Source organism: Xyrauchen texanus, chromosome 13 (assembly GCF_025860055.1).
Source record: "Xyrauchen texanus isolate HMW12.3.18 chromosome 13, RBS_HiC_50CHRs, whole genome shotgun sequence".
Taxonomy (NCBI): domain Eukaryota; kingdom Metazoa; phylum Chordata; class Actinopteri; order Cypriniformes; family Catostomidae; genus Xyrauchen; species Xyrauchen texanus.
In genome coordinates this window covers 14,597,928-14,609,867 of record NC_068288.1, presented here as the reverse complement: position 1 = coordinate 14,609,867, position 11,940 = coordinate 14,597,928, and the positions used below count along the sequence as shown (strand labels likewise).

Genomic DNA, 11,940 nt, shown 5'->3' with positions numbered 1-11,940 from the left:
CAAAATTGTCAGCGTCTTTACATAGATGTGAAAAACTCCACACGTTGTTCACTCCAAAAGGATTGTTTAGTGTAAACCATGTTGAAGACTAGCGGGTCAATCAACTAGCGGTCAATCCATTAAGAGAGGAGCTGTTTCCTCACAAAAGCAGTTTATTCAGCACACAGAAGCATGGGGGAACACCGAAATCTCACAAACGGTTGGTTATGATTACGATCAAAGAACATATTCCAAATCAGCAGTAAGATTTGACAACACTGGTATCATAAATTGTGCATCTTTACCTCACATTACGCTATATCTAACGTAATTTTCCCGGCTTGTATAGCTAATGCGCATGCGCACACTCGAGATGATTGACAGGTGATGTCTGTATCTAAAATGTGATTGGCTCTTTCACCTGTAAGGCGGGACTTTCTTTATACATCCGTTGACCGTTGTGTGCCCAGAGCTTCTTGGTTGAGCGTTCCAACTTCTCCCAATCATTTTAATAGAAGTTGCCCAACTCTACTAAATATCTCTGGTAGCCGAAGTATCGCGAGAGTCTCATTCGCTTTTCACTGTTTAGGTTAGATTTAATGGTATGGTAGTGGTTAGGTTTAGATAGTGGTAGGTGTAGGATTTCTGCGGGACTCCAAATAAATACAATTAAGATAGAATGAACACAAGTGTGTAAACGTGAGATTAAAAACTCTCGCGAGAGTTACGGCATTTTACATGATGGAAATGACGTCACAAGCAGGAACAACTAGCATCGCTAGAAAGAAACTGTGCAGTCACCGCGTGTGTCTGATCTATCTAATCAATAACTCGAACCTGTTTTACTTCTGTCATCATGGTAAGATGTTTGCGACGAACTAAGTGTGTTTTCTGGGTCTGATTGTTTATATTTGCACTTTGGCTATTTGCCGTCTGATCTTTCAGGGCAAGTGTTGTGCTAGTGTAAAGTTATTAATCCGAACTCGCATCCTAACATTATTTTATACCGAAATGTGTTTTGATTAACACATGCATGCATATGGAAACATGCATATTACACATTAGTTATATGGAGTGAGTACTATTCTGCTGGATCATTTTAAAAACGAAAGTAATATTTTAGCTCAAATATGAATTGTCATGCTGAGAGTTGCATTGTATCAGTTTTCATAATCAATGTAGTAAAGGGAGAAGTCAGTGTATTATTTTCTAATGCTTTATAAGCACTTCTAACTTTGAGTTGTATAGCCCATTATACCTAGTGGTAGAATATGCTCCCATTACTAAAATAATGAATTTGAGAATAATATTATATATATATATATATATATATATATATATATATCACGTTTTTATGTCTATAAAATAACATGAGGGTGTAGTGAGAATGTATGGAAAAATGCAATTGTTTATATTAAAATATAATAGTGCTGATGTCTTATTTGCTCATCCTTGTTTTCTGTCTATAGTCTATTATGTCATATAATGGAGGTGCTGTCATGGCCATGCGTGGAAAGGACTGTGTTGCGATCGCATCAGACCGGAGGTTTGGGATCCAGGCACAGATGGTTACCACTGACTTTCAGAAAATGTTCCCCATGGGAGACAGACTCTACATCGGGCTGGCAGGCCTGGCCACAGATGTGCAGACCGTGTAAGTATACACTATTAAGATATTAAATCCATATTAAAGCATTTAATTGCTGATTTATACGTTCAGGTTTTCACCTTCGCCTCTTAATTCTTGCTAGATCTCAAAGGCTGAAGTTTCGCTTGAACCTGTATGAGCTGAAGGAAGGTCGCCAGATCAAACCAAAGACCTTCATGAGCATGGTGTCTAACCTTCTGTACGAGAAGAGGTAAAAACTGCACGTCTATCCTTGGTTAACTAATATTAACTACATATACTGGGAACGGAAAGGCGTTAGTGCGACAACAGACACGGTCAGACAACTAAACCATTGTCTTGCATTGGTGATTACAATTTGTCCTGCTTTAACTGTGATACTAACTCCACGACCATTTTTATGTATCTAGTAGGGACAGAAATTAAAGCGATAGTTCAACCAAAAATGAAAATGCTCATCATTTACTCACCCTCATGTCATCCCAGATGTGTGTGACTTTCTCTTCTGCAGAACACAAATGAAGATTTAAAGAAGAATATTTCAGCTCTGTAGGTCCATACAATGCAAGTGAATGGTGACCAAAAAGCACATAAAGTCAGTATAAAAGTAATCCATAAGACTCCAGTGGTTGAATCCATGCCTTCAGAAGTGATATGATAAGTGTGGGTGAGAAACAGATCAATATTTATGTCCTTTTTTACTATAAATTTCCACTTCAGTTTCACTTCAACATTCTTCTTCTGGTTTTGGTGATTCACAGTCTTAATGCATATCGGCCCCTACTGGCAGAGAAGAACATTTATAGTAAAAAGGGCTTAAATATTTTCTCACCCACACCTATCATATCACTTCTGAAGACATGGATTAAACTACTGGAGTCTTATGGATTACTTTTATGCTGCATTAATGTGCTTTTTGGAGCTTCAAAGTTCTGGTCACCATTCACTTTGTATGGACCTACAGAGCTGAACTTTTCTTCTAGAAATGTTCATTTGGGTGAGTAAATGATGAGGGAATTTTAATTTTTGGGTGAACTATCCCTTTAATGCATGTCAGTTGAAACAGTCAGATCAGCTTTCATGTGTTTATTTCGTCATTCGTTGTGTGTGACGGGTTGTTTATGTCGAGGAGACATACTGAGTTTTAAACTGCATAAATGATTTCTTCTCAGGGCAATTCAAAGGGAGAACTGTAATGATGGCCACGCTGTTGGATGATTATTACAAACAGAATTTTCTATAAACGTCTTAAAAAAAAATCAATTTTGTGTTAACCCTTTAGCCCTCTGAAACTCTAACAGTGGGACGGAAAAGGGCATAGGGATGATCACTTCTGAATCGAACGCACTCACGTGTCAAATCTGTGTCACAAACCTGTTTTACAATAATACAGATATTGGCTTAAGATTATGAGCCACCACAGTGTGATCAGATATTGAATGTCTCATCTGAATATGGGACGCTGGATCATTTTTACCTCTTTAATACAGTACGGAGGTGGCCTTCGAGCATTTTCTGACCCTTGCATTTCTCCTCTACAGAACAGGACATTTCACTACCCGCCAAAAACTAAAGTAGCTAGTAAGTGAAAGTTGCTTTGGATAAAAGCGTCTGCCAAATACATAATAAGTAAATATAAGTGTTTTTTGTATATAAGTGTATTTGGTCACTTGTCACGGAAGCATTTAGAACACTAGATGTCCTAGTGCAAGTGTCCCATGTATAGTGCGTCATTTGGGACACGGGTCAGGATTTTGTGTTTCTCTTTGACACTACTAAATAAAACATTCCCATCCACACTCTAGTGAATTATAACCTATCCCGTCCCAGGTTTGGACCTTACTACATTGAGCCTGTTATTGCTGGTCTGGACCCAAAGACCTCGGAACCCTTCATCTGCTCCCTTGATCTTATTGGATGCCCCATGGTAACAGAAGACTTTGTTGTTAGCGGTACTTGCTCGGAGCAGATGTACGGCATGTGTGAGTCGCTTTGGGAGCCTGACATGGTGAGTGGGGAAAAAAATCAAGTCTAAAACACAGTTTTGGGCCTAAAGTGTGATTAATGATTTGGGTATGTGCTCTCATTGATTTTGTTCTCTAGGAACCAGAAGATTTGTTTGAGACCATCTCACAGGCCATGCTGAACGCCGTCGACAGAGATGCAGTGTCTGGAATGGGAGTCGTTGTTCATGTCATGTAAGTGTTTCATCAGATCCTCATTCTTGTGGTAGTCACATGGCACAACAAACTCTATATGGAGGCCGTTGTTATACTGCAGAACCGTATAGTGCCGGATAATAATCAAAAACAACCATCAGCAAATACAGGCATTGATTTGTACTGTTAAAGATCCATAAAGCAACTATCGGTGCCGATATATTGCTTTAACAGATGTGCTGATTATCGGTGTACCTGTCGTTTTTAACCATTAAGGATGTTATAATATTCAATATGAGTGTGCTTATTGCACTGCATTATTGATTTGGTTTATTGTTAACTGATGTATAAATGTGTTGGTGATTAGTTAACTGGCTTGACTGTGTGTAGGTGTTCATGTTGAAATGTACAGTTGAATCCAGTGAGGTTATTAATCTGGTCTTTTGTGACGTGTGATTATTTCACAGTGAGAAGGATAAGATCACCACACGCACACTGAAGGCCAGAATGGACTAGAGAAACTACTGCTGCATTTCTTCTACAACCTTCTTTGTACTGAAATAGAATTTGCCTCTTGTCACATTTGTCCTCATTGAGATTGAATTGTACAATAAATGTTTCTGACATTTACTCGTGCTTCCTAATTATTTTGAAGGAGATGTTTGTAAAAGATTATTGTGTGTGTGTGTGTGACCTAATTCCATGAGATTTTAATGTCTTAGGAAAGTTTAGGTCATGCATGACAAAGTAAACAGGGAATGGAAGATTTTTTTGTATTATTGTTATTAATAAATATATAAATATTAGGTCTGTCAATCGATTAACATTTTTAATCAAATTAATTAGTGTCCCGATTAATTAATCACATATACAAATATTGCTGAGAAAGCCCCTTATATAACAATAATTAAATATATGATGAAATAATTATACATAGTTATCTTTTAAATATTTAAAAATTATTTATATATATATATATATATTCAGATAATTAAAATGCATTACATTCTTGTGGCAGAAGAGTTCATCATTGATACAAAAAGCGGCTTTAGAATACAATGCATTATTTACTACCATATTATTGATCATAAGTCCATCATTGACACACAGTTCACAGTAATCCATTACACAAGTGAATTTATCAATCAGTTGGAGATTTATTATGAGGCTTAATATTATTATTTATTAAGAACCCGTCAATCTACACCTGCGTCAGACATGCTTGTGTCGCGTCTCGGGTGCGTTGCGTCATAAATATAAAATGTTTATATCGTTTGTTAATTTTTAAATTTATATAGTTTATTAATGTTTAAATGTTTGTGTCGAGTTAAATATAGTTTAATATTCAATCTTTAAACACATCTTGAGATCTCTTAGTTCAGATTTGCGCTCCATCGAGTGTTTGAACATAAGAATGTAACACATGTTTGTGTTGTTCTGCTGAAGTGTTTCTTCACTGTATAAACTGTGTGTTGCTCACATAGCTGAAGCTTCACTTACTGCCCTCTGGAGGAAACAGGTGGTACTACAAGCATTTCTCTGGAATCTTCCTTATTACCATCCGGGGACATTGAGATACATTTTTTTAACGCGTTATTTTTGATAAAAATTCATCGCACTAACTTAACGCAATAATAATAACAATAAATCAACAGCCCATGTGTGTATGTATGTATATATACACATATATATATATACATACATACATATATATATATATACATATATATATATATATATATATATATATATATATATACACACACAGTATCTCACAAAAGTGAGTACACCCCTCACATTTTTGTAAATATTTGATTATATCTTTTCATGTGACAACACTGAAGAAATGACACTTTGCTACAATGTAAAGTAGTGAGTGTACAGCTTGTATAACAGTGTACATTTACTGTCCCCTCAAAATAACTTTCACACAGCCATTAATGTCTAAACCACTGGCAACAAATGTGAGTACACCCCTAAGTGAAAATGTTCAAATTGGGCCCAATTACCTATTTTCCCTCCCCGTGTCATGTGACTCGTTAGTGTTACAAGGTCTCAGGTGTGAATGGGGAGCAGGTGTGTTAAATTTAGTGTCATCGCTCTGACACTCCCTCATACTGGTCACTGGAAGTTCAACATGGCACATCATGGCAAAGACCCTCATTAAAGGGCCGGGTATACTTGGTTGTTTTGTGTTCCGGATCAGATTGTGTCCTTTCGACCATGATGCCTTTCAGAGTATACTCTTTTGACTGCCAGCACAAATGTGTTTAATGCATGCACTCAACGACTGCTTTGTGATGCTCTTATAGTAAAGTCAATGGCAGCCGCATGTGCTGACGATGCACACAGATGAGGACTGTCCGTGCGTCGAGAAAATCTGAATCATGTGCAGCCTCAAGTGATCGTCAGTGCTTGGCACAAATCTAAAATTCAAATGCACAGCTATTGGATTCAGATTATTGTATTAAATTTGACGATTATTTGCAGTTCATTGTTGTAGACCCTGCCGGTCTGGGCCTGGACATTTCCCTACAGGCAAAGTACACCATGAACCGTGAGTGCAATTTTCCCTTTCACCGTTTCTTTGCTGCAGTAGCAGGCATCTTCTTCATTGCTGGGCTGTGTAAATTGATCAAACGGAGGAGATCTGGTGAACAGAAGTCATCAATCTTAACAGAGGAAGATGCTACAATCTCTAAAGATGTCCGAAATGTTCCAAAGGCTCGAATCACCACAGATCTGCAGTCCCATGCATCTAAGCACAAGAACATGGAATAATGTATAATAATGTATGTTCAAGTGAATTAATAGGTCAAAAATAATGATTGCATAGTTAGAAAAAGCAGCATTTTCAAATCAGGCATACTTTGAGCACTGATGTGAATGATTCTCATAATAACACACTGCATGTGGCTAAATACTGTACTTTACTGCACAAAGGAACAAATTGCTCTTATTTAAATGATCCCATTATGATGCCTAATTTATGGCTGTTACTTGAAACTAAGCAATTTAGTTGTGCCAAATGTCTATAAAGTGTGGCATGTCTGACAGACAAAAGGAAACTTTTAAAGAGAAGGCAATCATGGATTTAAACTTTAACTGGGAAATACCATCCTTTAGGGTTATACAATGAAAATGAGTAATGATCATTTTACTAACAACAACAACTGGGCCACTACAAAATATGTAGATTAATTGTAGTCTGTCTCAAACTAATTAGCTGATCAAAACTACAAATCTTACCAAAACACTTGGATTTTTGTTTATTAGTGATAATTCATAAATGTTTTGCCAAAAAAAGCTCAATTTATCATGCAAATATATTCAAGTTACACCAAAGTAAACATCAAAAGTATTTAACAATCAACATCATTTAAAAAAATAAATATATTTTTTCCCTTTTCTCCCCAATTTGGATTGCCCAAGTCGCCTCTGCTTCTGAGACCATCAATCCGCGCATCTGATCACGTGACTCGTTGTGCATGACACCGCGGAGACTCACAGCATGTGGAGGCTCATGCTACTCTCCACGATCCACACACAACTCACCACACGCCCCAATGAGAGAACCACTAATCACCACCACGAGGAGGTTACCCCATGTGACTCTACCCTCCCTAGCAACCGGCCCAATTTAGTTGCTTAGGAGACCTGGCTGGAGTCACTCAGCATGACCTGGATTCATACTCACGACTCCAGGGGTGATATTCAGCGTCAGTACTCACGGAGATACCCAGACCCCCAAAAATTAACATCATTAACACCAAGTTGAAATCATCTAAATCCTGACCACAGTGCATGTAAATACCAAAAATAGAGTTGTTGACATTCCTGACCTTTTGAATCCATTGTGGCTCAGATGTTTTTCTGCAGGGAGTGGCTCAAAGACATGTACTCATGAAAGCTTAGTAACCGTAACCATCATGGAGTCGATCAGCTCGTAAATGATTGACATGGGCCACATAGTGGAGGGGTACCAGGATTTCACATTGCAAGCAGCATGGAGAAATACTCTGGGCTGATCTGAAAGTAGTTCCTAATGTCCTACACCAGGGAAGCAGACCGGTCCTCATGGTCCACCGAGGAACTTCCAGCAGTGCGAACCACATTTGAATAATACCCACCTGACACCACTGCATCCGTTTCCCTGAAGTACACACTTGCAATTCCAGTGATCTAAGTGATAAGAAGAGTTTTCATTTCTGTACAAAGCAAGTTGCTAATCTTACCATTTATGGGATAGAGCTCCAGGACTCCCCTCATGTCATCCAGGTCTTTCGATTAAGCTTCAGTACAGATGTGTGACAGTCCTGTGAATTATACAACCACTGGCTGAAAGAGACTCAACGAGATGACTCAACCCTGTTCTAACTGTGCCGTACTCTAAAGAGATGTTCTCTGACTCATGCATGTGATCTCCATTAAAGATGTCCATTGTTGTTTTTTGTTCTTCTTTTATGAGTGCATTAATCACGCTGTCATGGTAAAAGTGGTCTCTGTTGGATCACTATGCAAGACCCAAACATGCACAGGTCCTCCTGGACTGTGAAGAATGCAGAGAAAATAGCCAACAAAAGAGTTTTAAAAGGACTGCATCATCCCATTTTTATTGGTGCCATCCCTCTGAGGCATTTGTGATTGAGAGTTCTTTTGTACAGAGGAGAGCTGGTTCAATTTAAAATAAAAGCACTAAAAAAACATTTGTGCATTTGGATAGGAGGAAAGCACTGTGTAAAACCCTCTGGGATCTGGTCTGACCAGCATTAAAGTGTAGTAAATATGTTGGAGTTGAAAGGGAGGAAAGAAGCTCGCTGTGGGAAGACTTTGGAAAGCATAGAACAAGATTTAAAAATGGAAGTTCAGAGAACAAAACAAGTGTCTAATTGAATTCTCTGACTTGGAAGATGCTTTGAATTCATATGTTCCTCAGCTTGGTGTAGGTTGTTATTGTTGCCCATTCTTCATTACTCGGGGTGGATATATCAAACAGTCTCCGTCTCCAACAGCATCATTAAGAGACATTAATATGAGAATGGACAACCAGTTCTACGGCCATGTCCACACTATTACGTTTCATTTGAAAACGAGTCATTGAACGAGTCATTTCTCCTTAACCGCACGCATACTTTATAAAACATTGACTTTAGGAAAGTGAAACACTTGAACAGACTAGTGTGGACAGTGTCTTCTGGAGTATAAATGTGTTCCCTGAGCTGGCAAATCATGCTAATCTGCCATTTGTGTGCTTTTGGACAAAAGTGTTTGACTGTAATTGTGCATTTCCTCCCTCCTGTAAAATGTGAGCCTGTGGAAGACTGCAATGATGCTTTGGTCCATGTCAGAACCAACAAATGTATCTGTCCTTGAATATGTTTAATTTCAATAACGCTAAAAAACATTTAAAAAAAAATGATATGCAGATAAGTTTTCCAGGCAGACTTGACCCCGCCCACTTGCTTCTGACACTAACAGTGTGCAGTGCGTATGTTGAACATCATAAGCATTTCATACAATAAGGTTATGAAGGTACGTTTAATTTCTAAGGTCAAAGATCATTCAAACCCCTACTGATCAGATCTGCACTAGCTTCTGAACCTAAGCTTTGATTTACGTAATGAGAAGTCAAACATGTTTTATCTTTACATTTTTATTTTTTAACCATCTTCAGGATGAGATTAAGAGAATATAGAAAATCATGTTTTCCTTTGATGTCTGAGAGGGAGAGAGTGCCATCTATCGGTGGATAGTCAAATCAAGTTTTCAGCAACATATATACAGTATATAAATATATATACAACAGTTAGTTCCGGTCCTAGAATCTGATTGGATGAGAGATGCTCCATGAGAACTGATGGACTGACACCATCAGCACTCGGACGCTTCACTGTGTGTGTCACTCCTCTAGTGTTCATGCTGTTCTAAACTAAAGTGTGAGAGAGTGCAGATGTGTTAAGAGCTACTGTTTGTCTTTTTTTTACATTACATAAGTTAGCCAGCAGGTGGCGGCAAATATCATTTTTGTGTGAAATATGAGCCAGTGAGGTGACGTGAATCCGCATCAGCCGTTTACACACAACAGTTCTTGGTGATTGCTTGTAATACTACTAAACTACTAAAGCTGGGAAATATCTTTAAACTGCTTTAAACGAACATCTTCAGCATTACAGCTCATCACAGCTGAGAGACACAACAGACTGATTAATTACACAATGGGTGCCGTTTAAAATGGCGGAGGACGTTGAGGTTTCTATAGTGATCGGCTCTTGTGCACCCGCTACCGCAAAATAGAGAGAAATATCCCCGCTTGGACGCTATTTTACCACTGAGAAAGCTGATCTTCAGAAAGCTGACAGCATCTCTGCTTGGGTGTGGCAACAGGTGATCACACACTCTCTCACTCACACACGCACACTCAAGCTGTTTCTAACAAGTTATTGGATAAACAAATTGTGATATTATTACTTAAGCAGGGAGCAGGTGAGTCTCTCTCTCTCTCTCACACGCTCCATCTCTCTCTCTCTCACTCACACTATCCATCTCTCTCTCACTCAATTTCTCTCTCTCTCACACACACACACACATGCTCCATCTCTCTCTCTCTCTCACTCACACTATCCATCTCTCTCTCACTCACATCTCTCTCTCTCTCTCACACACACACACATGCTCCATCTCTCTCTCTCTCTCTCACTCACACTATCCATCTCTCTCTCTCAATCTCTCTCACTCACACACACTCCATCTCTCTCTCTCTCTCTCACTCACACACACACTCCATCTCTCTCTCTCTCTCTCTCAATCTCTCTCACACACACACACACGCTCCATCTCTCTCTCTGACTCACACTATCCATCTCTCTCTCTCTCTCTCTCTCTCTCTCATCTCTCTCTCTCTCTCTCTCAATCTCTCTCTCTCTCTCTCTCAATCTCTCTCTCTCTCTCTCTCTCTCTCTCTCAATCTCACACACACATCCTTGTTTATCCAATAACTTGTTAGAAACAGCACAAGTTGTGACATTATTTCTGAAGTGACATTTTTGATTTACTATTGAAGGTTTGGACGCATCATTTGTTTTGAACCAGCAACGGCAGATTCTGATCAGTGGCGTAAGTATTTCCTTGCACAAATGTGTTTTTATGACCGTACTCAGTTTTTCCTACTTTTTTAAATGTACTTGTTCATTGAACTGTTGTATATAATCAATATCACACTCGCAATCGTGCTATATGTCCCTAAATCAGCACTGATGTGATTATCTACAACACTCGAATCACAGCAGTGCTGATATAGGGCCATATCGCACGATTGAGAGTGTGATATTGCTTAATATATATATATATATATATATATATATATATATATATATATATATACACACTGATTTATTCTGCTTGTAAAAAAAATCTATTTTTATTTTGCCATTTTAATATATCACTATTTCACAAAGGAATTTCTTCTTTTCCATCAGACAAAATGGGCGCACTTTGCACATCCATTGCAATAAATCCCTTCCTTCCCACTAATGTCAAAACTGTTGTTTTGTTACAGGGGTTTAGGAAGGTGCTGTAACAGTTATTTCTGTTTTATATCATCTAAAATTGTCATCTAAAATTATATTCAAAAGGTCTTTTACCATTGATGGTCCTTTAGCCCAATTGTACCCTATTATATAAAAATCATAAAAACCAACATATTACCTTTTCAAAACTGATAACAATACTCTGTGTGTGTGTGTGTGTGTGTGTGTGTGTGTGTGTGTGGCGTCGTGCACAAACCCAGTTTAAGAGGAAAGTATGCAATTTGTATGAAAGATACAGTGTGCATGGGGAAGCTAGATAACACTATGGGGCTACAAGCTAAATTTGAGAAAATGTCAAATATTTTCGGCCAAAATTGATTCATAGATGTACAAAAAATCTATTCAAAACTATATAACATTCAGAAAGTCACAACTGGTTCTTCCCACATGAAATGACACTATCACTTTATGACATATCATATTGACAAACAACACAAACACACACCCAATTTCACACACAAACACACTCGCACATGGGACTCTTGGCTTGATCGTTTAAGCCTCTTACACTAATGCACTTGCTGCTGAGTGAGCACAGAGCGACCTCCTAAATACAGCAATTTAATCAGCAATCACACATGATGAAGAT

At 38.3% G+C, this 11,940-nt stretch overlaps 1 protein-coding gene across 1 annotated transcript; it reads left to right on the top strand.

The window, feature by feature from the left end:
- The first annotated feature begins 707 nt into the window (after positions 1 to 707).
- Positions 708 to 4,388, top strand: LOC127654046 (proteasome subunit beta type-3-like). The gene is made up of 6 exons (XM_052140995.1): positions 708 to 838; positions 1,449 to 1,633; positions 1,731 to 1,838; positions 3,437 to 3,614; positions 3,710 to 3,804; positions 4,233 to 4,388. Exons 1-6 carry the CDS (start codon positions 836 to 838, stop codon positions 4,279 to 4,281), a joined length of 618 nt encoding a protein of 205 aa, XP_051996955.1. The 5' UTR covers positions 708 to 835; the 3' UTR covers positions 4,282 to 4,388.
- The last annotated feature ends 7,552 nt before the right edge of the window (positions 4,389 to 11,940 follow it).

Excerpts from the sequence above, each read along its gene's own strand:
- LOC127654046 (XM_052140995.1), top strand. Across the intron at positions 1,839-3,436 it reads AACCTTCTGTACGAGAAGAG|GTTTGGACCTTACTACATTG; the intron begins GTAAAAACTGCA and ends ATCCCGTCCCAG. Across the intron at positions 3,615-3,709 it reads CGCTTTGGGAGCCTGACATG|GAACCAGAAGATTTGTTTGA; the intron begins GTGAGTGGGGAA and ends TTTGTTCTCTAG.